Source organism: Mastigoproctus giganteus, chromosome 8 (assembly GCF_048544385.1).
Source record: "Mastigoproctus giganteus isolate SK-2022 chromosome 8, ASM4854438v1, whole genome shotgun sequence".
Classification (NCBI taxonomy): Eukaryota; Metazoa; Arthropoda; class Arachnida; order Uropygi; family Thelyphonidae; genus Mastigoproctus; species Mastigoproctus giganteus.
The window spans coordinates 130660886-130685379 of record NC_143582.1 but is presented as its reverse complement, the minus strand read 5'-3'; the positions used below and the strand labels follow the sequence as shown (position 1 = coordinate 130685379).

The 24494-nt window shown below is 37.6% G+C and overlaps 1 protein-coding gene across 1 annotated transcript in view; it reads left to right on the top strand.

The window, feature by feature from the left end:
• Positions 1-24494, top strand: part of LOC150081821 (zinc finger CCHC domain-containing protein 8 homolog) — a 412851-nt gene that overhangs the window by 268666 nt on the left and 119691 nt on the right. Inside the window, exon 10 of the mRNA XM_090380330.1 lies at positions 8128-8198. Within this exon, the coding sequence (XP_090236456.1) occupies positions 8128-8198 (71 nt within the window). The remainder of the gene's footprint in view (positions 1-8127; positions 8199-24494) is intronic.

The following is a 24494-nucleotide window of genomic DNA, read 5'->3' as shown; positions in this document are numbered from 1 at the left end:
GGGAAAAAAAAGCAAGTAATAATTTCAAAGGGAAACTTTAAAATTTTACTCTTAATTCTAACATTAGATCGTATTATCTAATCAAAATCATCATTAGAAACAAAATTTTGTAATAAAAAAAAAAAAAAAAAAAATCTTGACTGACATGACCAAATCAAGGGATAGTGAAGCAAGTTTTTTTTTTTTTTTTTTTTTTGTGAAACTCCCAAATAAGGTTGAGAAGATGAAAGAAAATATTTGTTGACATTAGACTTGAATTTCTTTAGAGTGAAATTTTCAAGAAAATACGTGTGAAGGCAGGTCGTTCCAGAAAATGAAAGTTGAAGGGGTAAATGAGAAAGAAGGAAAGTTGACTGCTGTGAGTTTGAAGTTACACATTAAAAGGATGTTGACTGGTTTGGAAGTGAGAGAGAGAGAGAGAGAGAGAGAGAGAGAGAGAGAGAGAGAGTGGAATTACAGAACAGTGTCCATGGAAATATCTATAGAAAAGGGATGTAGCAGAAACAGAACATCTATGATGAGACAGTGTGGAGAGGCTTTGTAAGAGATGTCATTAATTAATCTAACTACCTCTTTTGAATAGTGTCTAGAAGCCTGAGGGAGATTATGGGGCACCTCCTAGATGTGGGAACAATATCCTGTGGTAAGGAAGATTTGAGATTTGTACAGAGTGAGTAGCTGTAAAATTAGAAAAGCCAGATCAAGAGTGAAAGAGAAAGCACAGTCTTTTAGATGCAGATGAAGCAATATTTGTGATGTTCTTATGTTAGAGAGAGAGAGAGAGAGAGAGAGAGAGAGATTAGACATGAGGATAATCCCTAATAGAGATATATGATCTTGTCTAGAAATCTGAGTGTCATCAAAGATAAGCATAGGAGTAGAATCCATTTTTAGTGAGTTATAAGACAAGACTGAGTTTTTAGAAGGATTGAAATTAACCAAGTTTTCTGTGCCCCATTGGAGAATTACCTGGAGATCAGGATTTAATGAATTGCTAGTGGATATTCCAGAAGCTGAGGCTATATTGGTGCAGTGCAAGGTTCCTTTGGGAAGTGGAATGCAATATGCTATCATCAGCAAAAATATGAAAAGGATTTTCAAACAATGAAAGAAGGTCATTAATATATAAGAGAAAAAAACAGTGGGAGAAAGAATTAAACTTTGGGGAATGCAAGCATAAGTGGAAAACAGAAATTCATTTACCATTACCTGCAGTGAGTGGCCAGACAGAAAACTGAATGCTCAATTACAAAAAAACTTTGGCAATACACAAGTTGGAAGCTTATGTAGAAGGTCTCTATGCCAAACATGATCAAAAACCTTTGAATTGTGAAGAGGAACTGCTAAAGTTTCATCAAACTTTTCCTTAAATTTTTTTCAAATATTAGTAACATCAATCAGTTTATCACCAATTGATCAACAGTAACAGAATCCATATTGGCGATCATTGATCATTTAGAAGTTTTTAAAATAGTTTAGGAGTTGGCTGTTAATGGATTTCTCCATTACTCTGGAAAGAGTAGAGGTAAGTACACTGGGATGATAATTCGATGGGAGGGATTTGTTACCCTTTTTAGGAATTGGCCGGATATGAGCAAATTTCCAAGCCCTGAAATAAGAAAGTGTAAAAAGGCATTAGAGAACAGGAGTTATACCAAGTATATTATAGCAGCATAACAGACTTTGTATAACTCGGTATAATGGTTATTCCAGTCTGTTATACCAAGGTCATCGCTAGAAAAGTAGGATGCTAGCAAGCTTTATCTTTAGCTGAGGTGGCAATAGAACCATCAGATTTTAACAGAGGTAGGAGTACAGGTGGGCAAAAGTTGCAGTCAATAGCTTTGGCAAGAGACCAGAATGCTCAACTACATTTGAACAAGAAGCAAGTTTTCTACTGTTAGCCTATTAAAATTCTAGTTTGGATTGATTAATAACTGCTTTATAATTGTTGCCAGAAGTGGTGTAGATAGAAAATGAACCTGGAGATTGGATTCAAGACAATTGCGATATTGAATATTCTTATCACGAACAGCCTTAGAACACTAATTGGAAAAACCAAAGGTTAAGATAAAGGATGAGATTTTAAGGTGGAGTGTGGAATAAAGGATTTCATTCCTACAAGAATAATTTCACTGTCACTATTCGAGCAAACATTAACATCAGAAGCTTTAAAAGAGTAATCCAACCCTTGAAAAGAAAACAGAAATCTTGCAGATCATTCCATTTTGCATTCTTTTAATGCCAAACAACATGAAGTTGAGAATGGCCATGAAAGAAAGTCTTCACTGGAGAAGAGACCATCACCACCAAGTTGTGATCTGCAGTGCCTAGACCTCACTTGGAAGGGTTGTTCATGAGAAAACGAGTTGGCTGTATGGTTAGGATTTTCTGGTATTCTGCTAGATCATTTGTAATTGCAAAAGCCTCGGCATATCGACCTGCTGGGTCCACATTATTAGAAAACTGAAGCCAGTTGGAGTTGTGAACATTAAAATTGCAAGGAAAATTACTCTCACTGTTAAGAAATTTGGAGTGAAGAATATTGAGTTTCAAAGAAAGGAAATCAAAGAGTTCCAAGTGATTAGTGGAATTGGAAGATCATTACTAGCAACAGATAAATTTGACAGAGTGACATATAGAGAATTTAAGCTACTAGAGAAAACTGAAAAGAGGAGATCCTAAATTACTAATTTCTCACAGGGAATATCAGAGTGGATACATGCACAAACACCTTCTTTGAAGTAAAAGGAATAATACTACAAATAATTAGGACAACTGAGATGAGAAGTGGTTAAATCAACCAATGGATTCTGTCAGAAAAAATTCTGTCAGAAAAAATATGTGGGGATTGGCGGACTGTAAGTGGAAGTGAGATTGGAAGAGACCACGTATATTTGTGAAATGAATGAAGAAGCATTTTGGAGATTTAAATCTCTCTTTTTTGCTGATAAGTTTCTTCTTTAATTTGACTACTCATGATGTATTTAACAGTAAGAAAAGGTGGACAGGACGTAAGTATTGAAATTTTGCATATGGCTTACACAAAGCAAGAATATACCCAGCTCCTTGACATAATGTGGCCTTCATGATGTCCCGTGCATGCACACTGCTTGGACTCCTGCCACTCGCTCAATATCATCCCATTGCACTTCTAATATTTCTAAAGTAATGGAGAAATCCCTTAACTGGCAACTCCTAAACTATCTAGAAACCTTTGATCTGAACAATGATCACCAATCTGGATTCTCTCAGTGTTGATCCCCTGCTGATATACTGGTTTATGTTATCCATCTATGAACAAATTCAGTGGAAAAGTTTGGTGGAAAGGCTTTTTTGAGCAACCACTTTTCAAAGGCTTTTAATCATGTTTTTCATAAATGTCTTCTAAATAAACTTCCATCTTATGAATTGCCTAATGTTTTTTGTAATTGTGTTTCCAATTTTCTCTCTGACTGATCACTGTGGGTGATGGCAGATGTGTCTGTTTTCTAATGTTTCAACTAATGATGTTTTCCAAGGTTCTGTTCTTTCTTCCACTCTTTACCCTCTTGTATGTTAATGACCTTCCATTGACTGGAAGTTCAATCCATAGTTTTGCTGATGGTAGCACATTGCATTTTACCATCCAGTTTGAGAAACCTTGCCTTGCACAAACAACTTCAACTTCTTGAATATCCACTACCAATTCCTTAAATGCTGATCTCCACATATTTCTACAGTGGGAAAAGATAACTTAGTTAATTTCAATCCTTCTAAAACTCAGTTCTGTTATATTCTGCAAAAAAAAAAAAAAAAAAATGGATTCTTCTGCTCCTATAATTATATTCAGCGACACTCAGATTTCTAGACTAGATCACATATCTTTGGTAGGGATTACTTGGACTTCTAATTTCTCTTGGAATAAGTACATCACAAATATTGCTTCCTCTGCATCTAAAAACTGGATTTTGTCTTTTGCCCCTGTGCATTCCTTTTCTTCTAAACAGCTACTCTCTCTACAGATATGAAATCACCCCTACCATGGAATATTGTTCCCACATTGGGGGGGGGGAGGCAGAGCCTCAAATCTCTCTCAGGCTTCTAAACTCCATTCAAAAGAGAGCAGTTAGGTTAATTAATGATACATCTCTTACAAAGTCTCTCTTCTCTCAGAGTCATAGGCTTTCTGTTTTTATTGCATGGCTTTTCTGTAGATTCTTCCATGGGCACCGTTCTTCTGAATTGGCTTCTATAATCCCCCCCCCCTCCTCAAGCCAGTCCAAACAAGTGCTGCAACCAGTCAGTGTCCTTTTACTGTCCAACTTCACACTTACAGAACCAACTTTCTTTTCTTCTTTCTCATTTATTCCTTCAGCTTCTGTTTTCTGGAACAACCTCCCTACACATGTATTTCCCAAGAATTGCAATCTACAGAAATTCAAGTTTAATGTTACTTTCATCTTTGTGACCTTCAACCCATGCACATTAAGTATTATAGGTTGTAATATGCTTTGAGTTTGGTTTTTCATTAAAAAAAATTTCGGCATAAGCTCCTTTAATTTAGAAATTCTCAGGACTTCATAAGTCCTTTGACCTAAGCCTCTCAAATTATAAAACAGGATCTGTCTTCAGTTTTAAGTGCTTCACATCGGCTTACCCAGGTCATTAGTCCTTCATACATTGAAGAATTTGTTGTTTAAATTTGTGTGACCAACACATGTTAAAATCTTCCACCTCCATTTTTGAAGTTAACCATAGCAAAAGGATGATTGTGACTTAAAGAGTATATTATTTTTTTTTGTTTGAGGAGGAAGTACTTAACTTCTGGTCTGGGGAAAATAATGGAGTCACTGGTTAAAGAAACATTGTAAGATCATCTAGACAAGAGTGCAGTAACAATTCAGACACAACATAGTTTTGTTAAGGTAAAGCCTTGTCTGACAAATTTGATGAGATATGATGTAGCTACAAAGAAACTGGATGCAAAAAATAATTTTGACATTGTATACTTTGATTTCAGGAAAGCTTTTGATACTGTTGCACATAGAAGACTACTGTGCATATTGGAGTAGTATGGTATTAAGGGCAAGTTGCTGCAATGGATAAAAGGGTGGTTGAGTGGAAGAAGACAGAGAGTGGTAATCAATGGATGCTGCTCTTCGTGGGCTAATGTTATTAGTGGAGCCTCCCAGGGTTTGGTGTTTGGCCCATTGTTGTTTTGTATATTTATCAATGATATTGATGAAGGTATATCAGGCTTAATGTCCAAGTATGCAAATGTTACAAAGGTTGGGAGGGTTGTTAATGACAGTAATGGCAGTGTGCTACTGCAACAGGATCTAGAAAATTGGGCAGATGGTCTTGGAAGTGGCAACTGAAGTTCAGTATTGACAAATGCAAAGGAATACATATGGGTAGCAGTAACCCCAGAGAAATGTACCAACTGTGTGGTATTACACTCAAGGGAAGTGGGAATGAAAGAGACCTGAGGGTAACTGTGCAGTCAGATATGAAGTTTTCTGAGCAGTGCAGACAGACTGCCAGAGCAGGTCATGGGGTCTTGTCAATGATATACAGGAATTTTGCTAGTAGGGATAAGGAGGTGATTATCCCCTTGTATAAGGCAATGGTCAGGCCCCACCTTGAGTATTGCATACAGGTCTGGAAGCCTCATTTTAGGAAGGATGTAGAGTTGCTAGAACAAGTACACAGGTGAGGGGAACTGAGGGATTCCTCTTACCAAGAAAGGCTTAAGTCCTGCAAATTCCAGCATCTGGGGACTAGGCACGTGCAAAGTGATCTGATTGAGGTGTATAAGGCCTTGAATGGGTTGAGCAGGCTCAATTCTGATGGGATTCTTCCTCTTGCTCAGATTAGAAACCTGAGGGGACATAAATTCATATTGAGGAAAGACAGTTGTAGAATAGATGTGCGGAAATTTGCCTTTAGCCAGCGGGTAGTTGATTGCTGGAAGAAACTTCCATCTGTCATTGTGGAAGTTAATAGCTTAAATAAATTCAAGGAGGAACTGGCGAAACTTTTGAATGTAATGAATGTGTGAAATGTTTCCCCCCCTTTGTCCGATGCTACATAAGCTTGCTTTCTTGCATCACATGCCTCTACTACTACTGCTGCTACTTGAGCATTGCAAATGACCACATGGTGCACAGTTTCCCACTGAAAAGTTACATCCTTGTAAAATGCTGAGGTAGCACAAATTTAATCATCTGGCTTCATTTTCAAATTTAAAAAAAAATTTTGTTGACAAGTTTCCAGCACTTCTCAGTATCATTAAAGGTAAGGAAATAGAAAAGGCTGTGGTTGTTTTTAATATCAGTTCTACTGATTTCAGTATGAGATGCTATTATGAAAGAAGAAAGAAAGTTGACAATACAGTAACAGATATATCATATATAGTACAGGCTGGGCTCGATTAACGCGATTAATTCATCCCGCGAGCGCATCGCGCAAAACGGAAACACGCTAATCCAATATAATAATCAATAGGAAAAATTATAATTGGTCCTTGACCTTCTGGAATGTCCATAAAGAATTTAAAAAATACCTTTTAAATAACTTTTTTAACTGTATACAATGTAAAAGATAATGAAAATAATTATGGAATTAAATGTTTATTGCATAAAACAGCAGTTCCAAAACTGTGCGCCGCGGAATATTTAAAATTTTCGAGGGAAACACAGCGATACTCAACATCTGTCGGACACCGCGCGAACTACCAGCTCAAGGTAGTTCACAGTTTCACCATTTCTTATTAAGTTGTTTGGACTTACCTACTAAACGGAACTGTTGGGGGGGGCTACCCTCCCCTTCCACCCGGGAGCAGAGGCAAAGGACCATGCAAGGGAGCAGCATGGCTAGGAAGGCCTAATGGCAGCACTGAACGGTGCTGGTGGAGTGTCACACCTGGGACAAAGGTCCCAGGTGTGACACTGGCCAGTGTCAGCATCCCACACCATGCTGGAACAGCGAACAGCATGGTGTCAGCATGAATGACCGTGGGGGTCCATAAAGTTTCCATTCCATCCGTCTGTCTGGTGGAGAAACAAATAGAACATGCAATTTATATCATTCACTCACACACCATTTTTTTTAAATGGTGTGTGAGTGAAGGTAACATTTTACAAGTTTTTATACTTTTTTTTTTTTTTTTGTTTCCATCATTCTCATTCACCAGGGAATATGCTGTCAATTTAAAACAAAGCAATAATTAAACAAAAATAATTTAACAGTGGAAAAAGAAGTCGAGGGAAAAGAAGAAACCTCAGAGAGTGGTATGATCAGAGTAATGAGGGTTTGTTTAGGGCTTCTGTCTCACATTTGTCCCTTGCAAAGATGGCAGGCAACCTCTGCAAAGAGACAGCACACTGAAGAAGAAGAGAAATAATTTAAAGAAAGGCTCACACTAATTTAAATGAATTTTATATTGTCGTGGGATGTGACACGCAGAACTCCTAGCAGAGTCACCTGTATGTGATCAAAATATGACTGTTAATATAGATTTGGTCAGCTGGATGGTATCATAGGCTACATCTTCAATAAACATTTGACAATAAAAATTATAATGCTTGGGGTGTGAAACATCCCATGTGACGATTGATGGGGTTAATTTAGTTAAGAAACAAAAGAGTTGCATTTACTTCAAATTGTGGATTGCTTATCACATATATTGTTTATTTACCCATTATGGCATGAACCAAGTGACAAAAGTCGAGGGAAAAAAATTTAGATTTGTATTTGATTATGTAAAATTGTTATCCACAAAATTGTAACGTTTGCTATCTGGGGAATGGCAAACATTACAAATAAATAATAATGTATTTCTCCCTCCTTTGGAAGAGTGCTGTTTGTTTGATAGTGTAAGTCTGAGGCACATTGTGGTTATTTACTTTCCGGTAAGAAGTGTCTCTTGCATTATCCTGGCCATACAAGAATTGATTCATTACCTTAAATATCATAAGCCATAAATGCCATTAATTGCATAAATGTTATTTAAAATTGTTGGTGGCATGTAATTACTCTAATAGAAGAAAAAAACCTGTTTGTTAAATAGTTTTTTTTTCTTTTAAGATTTATGTCCAGTGAAATCAGAATCATAAAGGTTTTTTTCCCTACAATATTTTGCAGTGCAGTATGATCCAGAAAAACTCATAGATTATCCAGGATTTAATGTCCCAGTTCCTCCAGGATTTATTGATGTAAGCCATGATTAGCTTAATTTTTGAATTAAAATTTGGGGGTGGGGAAAAAGTGTGTTCCCATGGTAATTGGTTATATTTTAAAGTAGCCTTTCACCAACTGTTTTAGCAGTACCCTAGGGGTCGAGCAAAGTGGTTGATCGGTACTGCAGAGAAAACTGCAGTATCCATCAAAGCTGTTTTTTTTTTTTTTTTAATACAAAATATTTATTTTTTGATAATCTCATATATGAAATATTGAAAAAAAGTTACCTATTCATCCAAATTAGGGATCATTAATTCATTGGTGAGTTTCTGTTGAAACAACCTTGCTTATTTTTCAACACTATATTTTCACGTTCCATTATTATAATTTTTCCAGTATGACTACATTTATTATTATTAATTTGGGTCGGAAAACTGCTAGCTTGGGGGGAGACAAAGACCAATAGATTGACAGTAGCCACTGGCAGAGGTGAAAGAGATTCTTGCACTGCTTCTATTAGAATGAGCAGAAGCCTGAAAAACAAGATGCATGGTATTTCAGAGACTGCTGGGAGCCATTGCGGTACAAGTAAACACATGGGTTGTGTTAGGGTAGCTAAGAATAGAAACAGGTGCAGGTATACTTGCGTGTACACCAATGCTAGGAGTTTAGTAAATAAATTTGATGAATTTGAGGTATTGCTCAAAACATCGAAGGCAGATATTGTTGGGATATCAGAGACGTGGTGTCACACAGATATAAGGGATGCAGAACTGCAATTTGGGGAGTACAACGTCTACAGAAAGGATAGACAGGATAGGAAGGGAGGAGGGGTTATGTTATTAGTTAAGAAACACATAAAAACCAAGGAAGTGAAGCCAGTCGACATCGCTGGACAGTGCAGTGTGGAGTCAGTTTGGTGTGACATAAACATTGGGAGATCAAAATTGAGAGTAGGAGTGTGCTATAGGCCTAATGACTCTGATGAGTATAATAAGGAACTGTACAGGGAAATAGAGTGGGCCAGTAAATCAGAGTGTCTTATAATGGGAGATTTTAATTTCCCAGATATTGACTGGAATTTGGGGGCTGGTTACTCACACACTAGCAGGACTTTTGTGGATTTATTGGATGATTGTTTTCTACATCAGCATGTTCGGGAGGTAACTAGAGGGAGTAATACTCTTGATTTGATTATCAGCAGTGATTCTTCATGCATTAAGAATCTGCAGATAAATGAACCACTAGGTGGCAGTGATCACAGTGTGCTGAAGTGGGATTTACTCAAAGAGGTAACTACCATTAGGGGTAAAGGGAAGGGTTATTGCTTCCGTAAAAGCGACTACGATGGACTGAGACAGTATTTAAATTCTATACAGTGGGACCAACTGATGATGTTACCAACAGCAAATTCAAAATGGGAAGCATTCAAAGAACTTATCTTGGAAGCTACTAGGCTTTACATACCAACTAAGAAATATTGTTCAAGGTTTAGGCCAAAATGGATGTCAGATGAACTAATGAGGCATATGGCAGAGAAGAAAAATGCATGGGATACATACAAATTAACACATGACACAGAAGCCTATGATAGATACAAGTTGATATGCAACCAAGTTACAAAGGAGGTTAGGCAGGCGAAGGCAGATTACGAGAAATCCTTGGCAAGGGATGCAAAGAAAAACAGCAAAGAGTTCTTTACTTATGTAAACTCTAGAAGGAAGGGGATGAATCAGATTGGTCCACTTGATATTGATGGGTCAAGTGTTGATGATCCTGCTCAGGTAGCTAACAAACTAAATGAATATTTTGCATCGACATTCACACATGAGGAGTTATTCAGCGAGGGGAATGCCAGAGGTGTATTCAACTCTAGCAGTAAGCTACAGAATCTTGTAATAACTGGGAGTAAAGTGGAGGAGAAACTGTTGAAGATAAACACAAGAAAGGCACCCGGGGTGGATGGGATCTATCCAGTTATATTAAAGGAGGCAGCAAAGGAAGTAAGCAAACCTTTAGCCATAATTATGAGAGCTTCCTTGGACTCAGGGGAGGTACCCATAGACTGGAAATGTGCAAATGTGACCCCAATTCACAAAGGAGGATCAAAGGCTGACACAAGTAATTATAGACCTGTGAGCTTAACTTCTGTTCCAGGAAAATTAATGGAGGCACTGGTTAAAGAAGCACTGCAGGATCATTTAGACAAGACTTCAGTTATAGCTCAGACACAGCATGGTTTTGTTAAGGGGAAGTCTTGCCTGACCAACTTGATTGGATACTATGATGCAGTCACAAAAGAACTGGATGCAGGGAATAACTTTGATATTATATACTTGGATCTTAGAAAGGCTTTTGATACTGTTGCACATGGAAGACTGCTACACAAATTGGAGCAGTGTGACATTGGAGGCAAATTGCTGCTATGGATAAAGGGGTGGTTGAGGGGGAGAAGACAGAGAGTGGTAATCAATGGACACTGCTCATCGTGGACTGATGTTATTAGTGGAGTCCCTCAGGGCTCAGTGTTGGGTCCATTATTGTTTTCTGTATTTATAAATGATATTGATGATGGTATATCGGGCTTAATGTCCAAGTTTGCAGACGACACAAAGGTTGGCAGGATTGTCAAGGACACTACTGACACTATGCTGCTGCAACAGGATCTGGAAAGGTTGAGCAGATGGGCTGAGAGGTGGCAAATGAAGTTTAACATTGATAAATGTAAAGTACTACACATGGGAAACAGCAACCCCAGAGCAACTTATCAACTCTGTGGTACTACACTGACAGTGGTAGAGAATGAAAGGGACTTGGGGGTGGTTGTGCAGGCAGATATGAAGTTCTCTGAGCAGTGCAGACGGGCTGCAAGAGTAGCTCATGGAGTATTGTCAATGATATACAGGAATTTTTCCAGCAGGGATAAGAAGGTGATTATTCCATTGTATAAGGCAATGGTCAGGCCACACCTAGAGTACTGTATACAGGTCTGGAGACCTCATTTCAAGAAGGATGTAGAGCTGCTGGAACGAGTACAGAGAAGGGCAACAAGATTAGTGAATGGAACAAAGGGGTGCTCTTACGAAGAAAGGCTTCAGTTTTGCAAATTACAGTGTCTGGAGACTAGGCACCAGCGAGGTGATCTGATAGAGGTGTATAAAGCCTTGAATGGTTTAAGCATGCTCAATGCTGATGGGATTCTTCCTCTAGCTCAGAAAAATCGCCTGAGAGGGCATAAATTCAAATTGAGGAAAGACAGATGTAGGATAGACGTGCGGAAATTTGCCTTTAGCCAGCGGGTGGTTGGTTGGTGGAACAGACTTCCATCCCTTGTGGTGGAGGTTGATAGCCTAAATAAGTTTAAGGCTCAGCTGGACAGGTATTTTGAACGAACAGAGAGGTGAAGTGGAAGTGGGTTTTTTTTTGGCTGATGCTGCATAAGCTTGCTTTCTTGCATCAAATGCCTCTACTAATGCGAATGCTAATTTTTTTTTTTTTTTAATCAACTGCTACATATTTTAATACGAGGGGTTTCCGAAAAGTAAGGTGACATATTTTTTTCTCTCGGTGATGTTTAATAATACGAAGTTGAAATTATACACCAAGAAATAAGTGAACATGCACTGCTTCTCCACAAAGTCTTCAGTTTTATTGATGCATTTGTCCCAACGATCAATAAGTTTATCAGTTCCAGTACTGAAGAAGTCTGTGCCCGCCTGATGAACTTCCTGATCCGTGGTGAAATGCTTTCCTGAAAGGTGTTTTTCCAGTTCCTTTGTGACCACATCATAGTATTCAGGTCAGGCAATATTTCTCCTTAAAAACCAGTGCTATGTCTGAACTATAATTACAGTCTTGTCTAGATGATCTTGCATTGCTTTTTACCAAGTGACTCCATTATTTTCCACAGAACAGAAGTTAAACTAACAGGTCTGGAATAACTCATGTCATCCTTTGATTCCCCTTTGTGAATTGGGGATATATTTGCACATCTCCAGTCCATTGGAACCTCCCCTGAGGTCCCAATGGACTGGAGCTTTCATAATTATGGTTAAGCATTTGCTTACTTCCTTTGCTGCTTCTTTTAATATAACTGGATAGATCTATCCACCCCAGGTGCCTTTCTTCTGTTCAATTTCAACAATTTCTCCTCCACTTTGATCGCAGTTATTACAAAATCATTTAGTTCCCTGCCAGAGTTTGATTAGTTTCTGGTCTCCACTTCCCTACAGACTTCCTCATGTGTGAATATAGATGCAAAATATCTATCAGTTTATCAGCTACCTCAGCAGATTCATCAACAATCGAACCATCAATGTCAAGTGGTCCAATCTGATTCATCCCTTTCTTTCTAGAGTTTACATAAGTAAAGAAATCTTTGCTGTTTCTCTCTGCATCCTTTGCCAAAGATTTATCATAATATGCCTTTGGTTGTCTAACCTCCTTTGTGACCTGATTACAAACTAGCTTATGTCTACCATAGGCTTCTGTGTTGCCTGATAATTTATATGCAACTCATTGCATTTTTCTTTTCTGCAACAAGTCTCATTAGTTCATCTGATATCCATTTAGGCCTAAACCTTGAACAATATTTCTTAGTTGGGACAAAAAGCTAGCTTCCAAGATTTTCCTTGAATGCTCCCATTTAGAATTTGTGGTTGGTAACATCAATCAGTTGATCCCAGTGTATAGAATTTAAAACTGTCTGAGACCACTGTAGTCACCTTTGTGATAGCAAAAACCAAAAACTCTTCCATTTACCCCTGATGGTAGTGAGATCTTTAAGGAAATTCATCAGTACACTGTGATCTCTACCACCTAGTGTTCCTTTCCCTGAAAATTCTTAATGCCCGAATAATTACTGCTGATAATTAGATCAAGAGTATTACTCCATCTGGTTGCCTCTCGAACATGCTGCTGTAAAAAAACAATCATCCAATAAATCCACAAAAGTCTTGCTAGTGTGCAAGTGACCAACCACAAGTTCCAGTCAATATCTGTGAATTTAAAATCTCCCATTATAAGACATTCCGATTTACTGGCCTACTCTATTTATCTCTACAATTGTTGGTTGCACTGATCAGAGTCATTAGGCCTATAACACACTCCTACCCCTCATTTTTGCTTTTCCAGTGCTTATGTTATACCAAACTGACTCAACATTGCACAGCTTTAGATTTTATGTTTCCCAACTAACAGTATAATATCTACTCTCTTCCTGTAATGCCTGTCCTTCCTGTATACATTGAACTCCCAATATTAAAATTCTGCATTTCTTTTATCTGTGTGACACAATAATTCTGCTCTCCCTACAATGTCTGCATTTCATGACTTAATCAGTACTTCAATTTCAAATTTATTTACAATGCCCCTGGCATTAGTGTACATACAGTTACAAGGTGCTTCCCAAAATGTATTTATAAAATAAATTAGACTCACCCTGGGTCTTATTTGTCACTGTCACCTTTGAAGTAGTCCCCTTGATAGCATAAACACTGATCGAAGTGCTTCTCCCATGGTTTGAATGTGTTGTGAAAGTTCTTCTTCATCATGGTGTTCAGTGCTGCCTGCGATTCAATTTGGATATTCACTATGCTGTCAAATCCTCAACCCTTCAACTTGATTTTCATTCTTGGGAAGAGGAAGAAGTCGCAGGGGGGGCTAAGTCTGGTGAAAAAAGGAGATGGTGGCCAATTGTCATGTTGTTGGATGCCAAAAGCTATGCAACAGTGAGAGATGTGTGGGCCAGCTCATTGTCATGATAAAGGATCCAGTTCTTTGTGCACCATTTCTCTGGATGTTTCCTCTTGATGGTTCCCCGTAACTGTCTCAGGATGTCACAGTAGAAATTTGCATTGACAGTCTGGCTAGGAGGAACGAATTCCTTATAGATAATTCCATCAATGTTGAAAAAACAGATCAGCATGGACCTTTGCACTGCTCCTCACTTTTCGGGCTTTCTTCGGTCGGGGCGAAGATAGGCTCTTCTACTGGGATGATTATTGCTTGGTTTCTCGGTCATACCCTTATACCCACCTCTTGTCACCAGTGATGACCGTAGAAAGAGAAAGGAAGTTTTGATCACTCTTGGTCCATTCTTGATGATCTCTGCTAACTTCCATGCGATTCTGCTTTTGGTCTTCACTCAGTAACTGTGGCACAAACTTGGCCACAATCCTTCTTATGTTCAACTCGTCTGACAAAATCCGCTGACAGATGCTGTATGATAGTCTTACGATGTAACAAATGTCATGGATGGTCCACCTACGGTCATCACGGATCGCTGCCCGAACTTTTACGATATTTTCCACTGTGGTGCTCGATGATAGATGCCCAGAAGGCAATCTTTGTTATCAACTGACATTTGACCATTTTTAAAATGGTTAAATCAGTAGTAGGTCTGCATCTAGCCTAAAGCATTATCACCAAAAGCTTGTTTCAACTTCTTATGGGTTTCTGCTGCTGTATCATTAAGAAGGAAACAAAACTTGATGCATGCACGTTGCTCTCTCACATTAGCCATCGCAACAACTGCAAACTACATGAAACACACTGCCATAGAACTGCACATAAATATTCAGTGACTCTATCCAGACCAACACCACGTGGCACACTGATTCACAAAGGATGCATGCAGTGTTACCTAGCACCACAAGTCTGTGTTAGACATAGTTCCGGCACAACATTAAAATTTCAGTAACATTTGGGTAGCACCCTGTATATATGCACATGTTCTTACTTTTATGCTACTAGGAAGCTAGATATAATGAAGTCTGTAATCAAGTCACAAAGGAGGTTAGACAGGCGAAAACAGATTATGAGAAATCCTTGGCAAAAGATGCAAAGAAAAACAGCAAAGAGTTCTTTACTTATGCAAACTCTAGAAGGAAGATGAATCAGATTGGTCCACTTGATATCGCTGGTTTGGCTGTTGATGATTGTGCTCAGGTAGCTGACAAACTGAATTCGTATCATCTGCAAACGTGAGCACTGCTCTTTGTAGACTAATGTTATTAGTGGAGTTCCCCAGGTTTGTTTGTTATTTGGTTTTTAGGAGCATTAGCAACTAAAGCCATATTGCTCTGGGGATATGCGGTGGTCATTCCCTGACCTTTCCGCATCTGGTGGTGACGGGCTCAAACCCTGGTCTAATCAAGAAGCGTGTGCTACGCACTGCTGCTCCTTCCAACCTGGCTATGGAGGCACCGGAGTTCCCCAGGATTCAGTGTTGGTCACATTGTTGTTTTCTGTATTTTTTAATGATACTGATGAAGGTATATCAGGCTTAATGCCCACGTTTGCAGATGATACAAAGGTTGGTAGGATTATTAATGACAGTACGCTACTGGAACAGGATCTAGAAAATTTGAGCAGATCAGCTGAGAGGTGGCAACTGAAATTTAAAATAGACAAATGTAAAGTACTGCATATGGGTAGCAATAACACTAGAGTAACATATCAACCATGTGGTACTACATTTAGGGTAGTGGAGAATGAAAAAAGACCTGGGTGTAATTGTGCAGTCAGATATGAACTTTTCTGAACAGTACAGACAGTCTGCAAGAATAGCTCATTGTGTCGTATCAGTGATATACAGGAATTTTTCTAGTGGGGATAAGTAGGTGATTATCCCCTTGGTAAGGCTATGGTCAGGCCACACCTTGAGTATTGCATACAGGTCTGGAGGTCTCATTTTAGGAAGGATGTAGAGATGCTGGAACGAGTGCAGAGAAGGGCAACGAGATAGATGAGTGGAACAAAGGGTTACTCTTATGAAGAAAGGCTTAAGTTCTAGAAATTGCAGCATCTGGAGACTAGGCACCTGTGAGGTGATCTGATTGAGGTGTATAAGGCCTTGAATGGTTTAAGTAAGCTCAATGCTGATGGGATTCTTCCTCTTGTCCAGATTAATCTCCTGAAGGGACATAAATTCAAACTGAAAGAAGACGGTTGTAGAATAGATGTGTGAAAATTTGTCTTTAGCCAGTGGGTGGTTGATTACTGTAACAAGCTTCCATCTGTCATTGGGAAGGTTGATAGCTTGAATAAATTAAAGGCAGAACTAGACAAACATTTGGAGTGAATAAATGGATGAAATGGGAAGGTTTTTTTTTTTTTTTTTTAGCTGATGATGTTATAAGCTTGCTTTATTATATCATATGCCTCTACTAATGCTAATATTATTTCCCTTACACAGCCCATATAATCACTTGTTCCATGCTGCATTTTCAAATGGAAGTAGTGCAAGAATCACCTTAACCTCTGGTTAATCTATTAGTCTGTGTAACCCCCCCCCCCAAGTCAGCAGTTTTCTGTCTCACCTTCACTGCCTGAATAGCATCAGCAAATATTCTTGTACTCTTTTTGTTTAAGTGTATCCCATCCCTGTAGAAGCAGTCTCTCCTATTAACAAGCAAAGGCCAAGCCAAGAAAAATTCTACCCCATTACCTTTGCACAATCTCTTCAGGGTCAAATCGATTGACAAGGCCCTCATCATATACTCTCTCTTATCGTGTCTAAGCAAAATTGTAGACACTTTCAAATTTAACCCTAACTTGTGACTTTTTGATCTTTGGCGGCACCTACTAAATTTCAGATGATAGTAAAATCAATGTCACGATTTTGCAACGTTTTTCTTTGTTTCATCAAAAACATTCGGGAGAGGAGATCGTGCAAAGGATCAAGGGTGCTTATATTGGATATGCTCAGGGCTGGCATAAACCAGCTGGTTGTGGAAAAACTTTTATGATTCGAAACATACCACTTAGGTGGCTTTGGGCTAACCATTGCCACCTTTGGCAGAAACCTTTTGGTAACCAGAGAAATGGATAGCTTGAGGGCAGTGATCTTGGATGTGATCAGAGCTGGTTTATGAGCACATTCAAGATCATTACATTACATGTGCTTCAACCTTACAAGTTGAAGCTCATGTAATGTAGGTGTTACCCGTCTGTATTACTGAAGTGTATATTTTTCATCAAGAGGCAAATCATAAACGCTTTTCTGCAACCAGTTGGGCTGGTCAAGAATATTTGAATCAGTCTGCGATTGGGAGATAAGACTCCAAATTACATGCACAAGTAGAATCTTTTGCTTGCCATTGGCCATTCTCATTAAGTTGCAGAAGTCTTCATTGGTCATCAAGCTTTCATGTTTCTTTGAAATTGCGGGGAGCTTTAGATCCTCATTCATCTCGGTGTTTGGATGATTGTAAAAGTTTCGAAACGGTCTTCTTCTTGCAGCCGCATTACTTGGCTATGCAGGGCATTACCGCATGCTTCGTCAGGGTCACCGTCATTGTTGTCTTGATATATCATCGTGCATATTTCAATTGTTTTCCAAATGTCCAAGTCCGATTCATACAATTTACAATCTAGTATGAGCTCTTTATTGTCATCATAAATCTTGACCCATTTCATATCTGATATGTCTGTTTCCTCATTGTGAAATGGAATGTGCAATATTACCATCTTGTGCTTGTACTCGTTGAGATCCTGAGCCAAGTCATAGTTTCGATAGCGTATTATGCGTGGATACTGTCATTTCTTGCAGGTCTAGTAGCACTGCATGTGTAATTTGCGACAAAGCATGACAGAGTAACATGATAGTATAATTTTTAAAATACAAATATTTGTATTGTTGCAATCACACTAATCAACAAATGGCTACAATCAAATGGGTAATTAGGCTATTGGCCTAACCTCTTCCAAACGTTGATTCAGTAGAGTAAGCAGTGGGTGTGTGTATGCTATTTATTATTAACATTGATTTGGTAGAGTAAGTAGCGCGCATGAGCATAAATTACACCATTCATGATTTTGGTTCTAGCTGTATCTTTTGCGCATACGGGGTAGACAATTTTTTTTTTTTTTTTTACCCCCAATATTGACCTGTACTTGTTAAATAAGTCCATAGATCTCTTACCCTTAATGTCATTAGTGTCAAGTGTACAACAGTATCACCTTTTGCGCCCTTAAAAGATGATATCTTCTCTAAAACGTCATTAACTTATCCCTAGCAGACATACCCTGGTCATATTCCACCTATCCTTTTTGCACAATATATTTCCTGTTTTCCTGACAATAGAGTTACCAAGATAAACTAGCTCTTGTGGGACTAGCTCATTCTGCCTTGGGATTGCTGCTGTGTTGCCTGATGATCAAATGCAACCTCTGGCGTTGATGTGGGCAGTTGAGAGCTTAATGGGGCTCCCAGTTTAAATCCTTTCGAGGGTGTCCGACCTAATCTTCAAGCTCTCATAAAGGCCCATAACAACGCTGAGTTAGCGCCTAACTCAGATGATAGTAAAATAATGGGGGAGGACAACTCCCCCTCCCCCTTCAGTTCTCATCAAAGCCACACCACTCCTTGAGCCTTTGCTTTGTTGCTGTGGTCTGAGGCATGATTTTAGGTGAAATTCAATATAATTAAAAATACTAAATTAAACATATATCCTAGTGCAGTCATAACACTATGCTGGTTATGCTATGAAGTTTACATTTTTGATTATATATATATATTTCAATATTGAACTTACAGTATATGTATTTCGTATCTTCCACCCAAGTTTACGTTATATGAATTCCACATCCCCTATCAAGTTTAAGTTATATGTGTTAAACTATAACATTACGTTTGTAAATTCTATGTAGTTATAATAGATAATAAATTTAACTATCTATTACCTACCTACACAATTGGAATTCTGAAGTAATCTGTTTGCGATATTATATCTATGACAAATCACTGATAGTAAAAACTCTATGAATATTAATGTATGTTACGGACTGTTTTTTTTTTTTTTTTTTTGTTGTTGCTGTTGTTGTTGTTGGCGCATCGGCTTCTGTGGCCATAATGCACACAGACTACGTGACCAAGTTAAAACACGTGTGTAGTGCTTATAAATTATGGTTTATAAGGCTCTTCTGATACTAATTACACTGCAGCAGAGCTATGTAGAAACCTCCAGTATCTGCTATATCAGTACTAAAACAATGGCGGCAAAATTCAAAAGTTCTTATCTATACAACACAATGCCAGCAGAAGTTGACTGTGGTTTTTTACACAATTACAAGAGCCAAAAAAAAAATAAAGGCCAAGTAAAGACCCTTTACTTGGCCTTTATTTTTTACACAATTACAAGGGCCACTAACTTAATCAGGAACTCACAAACAAATACTACGCTACTAAATTTAAATCAAAAATTAAAGAAAAACAATAATTTCAAACCAATAAATAAAGTTCCACTTAGCAGCTCCCGAAAAAACGTAGTTCTCTTAGCCTCATCAGCATAATTTTCAATTTTTAATACAAATTTTAAATATTTAAATGGTTTGTTTTTTTTTTTTTATATGTGTTACTTAAAGAAAATTATTTTGCAGAATGTGGAAAAACAAAGTCACATTCATAAAATATAAATGCAAAAATGGTGGATTATTTCATTTTCCCATTAACAGAACTGTTAAGTTGTGCAAAAAAAGTCAAACTCAAGTTTACACACATTTAAATTTGCTTTATGAAATAAATAAAGGAAACAGATATATCATATTAATAATTGAAGCAAGAAACTATCTTACATCAAAAATAATAATAATAAACTATTACTAACTCTATCAAAATAATAAACACTATTACTAACTCTATCAAAATAATAAAAACTATTACTAATTCTGTCATAAAACATATTGTAGTATTAATAGTGGTGAATAATAGATGAAATCAAGGTTATACAGCAAAAAAAAAAAAAAAAAAGAAAAACAACCAACTTACCAACATCACCCATCCATCACTTTTAATAATTTATCTAATTGTCTTTTAAATTTACTTAAAGTGCCAAATTGAGCAACAGCACAAGGAGTTGGTTCTAATATACTGTAGCCATCCTTTTTTTAAATTTAAGTTTATGGCCACTCATATGTATTTTATCTGATCAAGAGAAGGATGCCATTCAAAACCTTAAAACACCTCTGTCAAATCTTAATGCAGGTGCATGATCTCCAGTTGCTGCAATTTGAACTGAAGCCTTTCTTGGTAAGAGCACTATTTTGTTTCTCTTACTAAACTTGTTACCTTTTTTTTTGCATCTGTTTCATCAGATTCACATCCTTGCTAAGATAAAGCTTACAGATATGTATTCCATACTGAAGATGTAGCCTAACCATTCCCATACGATGGGATAATCATCTCTCTCTCTCTCTCTCTCTCTCTCCCTCCCCTTTTATGCACAAAACTCCACAAGCTATTTTATCAGCTCGTCTGCACTACTCAGGAAACTGCATGTCAGACTGCACAAATACCCCAGATAGTTTTTGTTCTCCGCTACCTTGAGTGATACCACGTGGTTAGCATGTTATTCTGGGATTATTTCTACTCATATACAGTACCTTATATTTTTAGTAGTAGTAGTAGTAGTAGTAACAGTGCAACAAGAAAGCATGCTTATGCAGGATCACCAAAACAAAATTTTTCCCCATATAACCTGTCCATCACCAATGGAAGCACCTGTGAGGAGATTTGACAGAGGTGTTTAAGGCTTTAAATTGACTAAACAAGCTAAATGCTGAACTGTCTCTCTCTCGCCCAGACTACACATGATGGAGCACAAAACTACTGACATTCACAACAACAACAGATAGAGGTTTGTTCCAACAATCAACTACCTATTGGCTGAAGTCCAATTTCTGCACATTTATCTTGCAACCATTCTTCCTCATTTTGAATTTATGCCCTATCATGTGTAGTGTGTGCAATGTGTTGTTATCTGATTTTAGGAATGATGTAGAGTTGCTAGAATGAGTACTGAGAAGGGCAACAAGAATGGTGAGAGGAACAAAGGGGGTACTCTTACCAAGAAAGGCTGAAATTCTGTAAATTGCAGTGTCTAGAGACTAAGCACCTGCGAGGTGATCTGATTGAGGTGTATAAGGTCTTGAATGGTTTGAGCAGCTCAATGCTGATGGGATTCTTCCTCATACTCAGATGATGAACCTGGGGGAGGGGGGAGCATAAATTCAAATTGAGGAAAGACAGTTGTAGAATAGATGTGCAGAAATATTTGCCTTTAGCCAGCGGGTAGTTGATTGCCGGAACAAACTTCTACCTGTCATTGTGAAAGTTGATCGCTTAAATAAATTCACGGAAGAACTGGACAAACATTTGGATCGAATGAATGGATGAAATGGGATTCCCCCCCCCCCCGGCTGATTTACAAATTGCTTTCTGGCATCATATGCCTCTGCCAATGCTAATGATACGCTATTACTTTTCCAAATAATGCTATTGCCTTTCTAATTTCTTAGCTAAAACAAAGTTTTTAGCATCTCTTAAACAATGCATTGTTTAAGTGTTGCTGAAAACAAAACTGAAATATTAAACATAATTTAAAAAAAAAAAAAAACTTTTATGCACAAACTAAGAACATTTCTCTTTCCTACACCCTCTTTATTGCTTATTCAGTCCTTCAGTCAGCATACAAGAACAAACCTAATATCCGATGCTTCAACCACAATATACGATATATGAATAGCCTGTAAGATGTCTATGAAAAAATAAATAATATTTGCCAGTTGATTTCTTTTGGTCTGATTTTAAGAAAATTTGGGAAAGCTTGACAGATCATTTTAATAGAACCAAATATAAAATTTCGTGGAAATCTATCTACTGGGAGTTAATTCCTGCAGATGGATCAACACAGAAATAATAATTGCTGGATTTCTAATCATTCAATTTTGATGTAATATGGGTTAGGTCAGTTGAATATAAAATTTTGTCCACTGGAGTTCTATTACACTGGACAGATGGATAAAGAAATAATAATTGTGGCATTTGTATTATTTTAATTTTAATGACATTTCATATGACTTGAGAAATTTTTCTAAATGACCTAAATATAAAATGTTGTGAAAATATATCCATTAGGAATTGAGTTATTATGTGAATGGGTGGGCAGACAAGACATAGTGAAGACAATAGATGCATTATGCAAATGTGCTAATTTTCCTAAAAAAAAAGTGAATAGTCACATGACAACTAACAGGGTCTTTGCATTTACAATTCCAAGTAAACAGTAACTTTTTCACTTCCAGAACATTTCAAATATATGTTTGAATATGTTTAGTAAGGTAAAAAAAAATGTATACTTTTATTCATTAATTAATGATTAATTTGTGACACATTTTTGTAGGGCACCTGTTGGACCTTGCACAAATGCTGTCAGGTTAACCATTCATTCCATATTTTTCTTGTCACACAAGTTACATGTTTGTAATTTGTGCCAGATTTAGATAGTCTGTGACTGCTCTGGTGCAGATATTTTTAGAGGCTTCTTTTTACATTAGCTATATACAGGGCAATTCACAAAGATGTGGCATAAGTACAAGCTGATTTCTGAGGCACTTTTAAGTTATACTATACAGTACATATAAATATGGATCTGATTACAAACAATTACAGAACTAGTTGTTTGAATATTACAAAAAAAAAAAAAAAAAAAAGCAGTTATGAGTGATGTAAAAAATATAACTGACAAAGTGTGGATATATTTATTTTTATTTGGAAAAGTTAAGATCTATGTTTATAGTTAAGTATTTGCATATGATTAGTTTTTAAAAAACACCATCTTTGACTTAGTGGATTTTTCCACTCTTGAGAATTGCACTTGCTTCTAGCCTCATTATGACTCCCTTATGCATGCCACAATATTCAATAACCTCAGGGGCTCACATCTGGTGAGTATGGGCATGGTGCACCCAGGGTCCTGAGCTGGATATCATCTGGTGATTCCCTTCTCTCTCTCTCTCTCTCTCTCTCTCTCTCTCTCTCTCTCTCTCTCTCTCTCTCTCTCTCTCTCTCTCTCTCTCTCTCTCTCTCTCTCTCTCTCTCTCTCTCTCTCTCTCTCTCTCTCACTCTCAGGGTAATTCAGAAATTTTTTTTTTTTTTGGCTGGTGCAGCATAAGCCTCAGGCTTCCTTGCACCATATGGCTAATAATAATAATATGCAATCAAGTAATTCATCTCATGTTTCCACTTTTTGTGCCATACACAAAATCTTTCATCCTCCCTCACAAGCAAAAATCTAAAGGGTTTGGGTTGAATGACCTAGGTGACCAATTTTGTGGATGATTTTGCCCAGGAAACTGTTCATTGAGGTGAGTAACCACTGCATGGGAAGAATGAGGAGGAGCTCCATCATGTTGGACATACATTTGATATTGTATAACCAAAGGTAGTACATCTAACAGTTGCGACAGTTCATTTTTCAGAAATTGTCGATAGATCTATCCAGTAAGATGACCCTCAAAAATAAATAAACACTCAACTGATAGATGATTCCACACCACATACTTTAACACTGAATCAGTGTTGAAAATTAGTCTGCACACTGGCATAGGCATTCACTTCCATCCACATGTTGGAATTGTGTGTGTGTGTGTGTGTGTGTGTGTGTGTGTGTGTGTGTGTGTGTGTGTGTGTGTGTGTGTGTGTGTGTGTGTGTGTGTGTGTGTGTGTGTGTGTGTGTCGTTGACTTTTAGTGAATTGGGCTTAATCGCTTAGTAGAATATAATGATGCAAATGGGGATTGTCATTCAGCCAATTACAAATTCCAGTTATTGGGTAGGATACTTGAGTTTTGAGATACTTGGTTCTGTTGTACGGATACATGCCTTCTTTATGCATAGTTGTCTCTTTTGATTGGGACATACTAAGACATATAAATATCATTGGTGTATTGTCACAAGGATTGTGCTATGCCACCTCAGTGATTGTCTTGCTCTTCTACATCTTGTAAAACCACACACTCGTATGGGATGTGAATGCCAAGAAGTGATTTGGATCTCACAGTGTTTGGAAACTCAGCTAACAAAAACTCTGCAGTTTGGAAAACATCACTGTATTCGACAACAGCAACAACAGCATTTCTATCAAAATCTGTAAACACAGCTTTATTGGCATATTCAGCACTTGTAAATGTAAAAGCATCTCGAAAGTAACACTGGAACACAAAGGAATGACACTGCTCTGCATACTTTATTTGTTTCTTCAGGCTTGGTTTATGTCAAGCCATGACTTATGTTATGAGTGCTTGAGTTACAAGCACTTGAGTTATGAGCACAATTTGCAGTGCTGAGAATATATGAATATTACATATTTCCATAATTATTCAGAATCAGACCCATGTTCATATGAACTTTCTTTACTCAAGATTGCCTTATAAATCAGCTCCTGAAGTTATGCCATACCTTTGTATATCACCCTGTACATATAGGCTTGCATAATCTGATTGAGTTATGAATGGAGGATACAAATATATTTTCAGTACAGTAACTCAAAA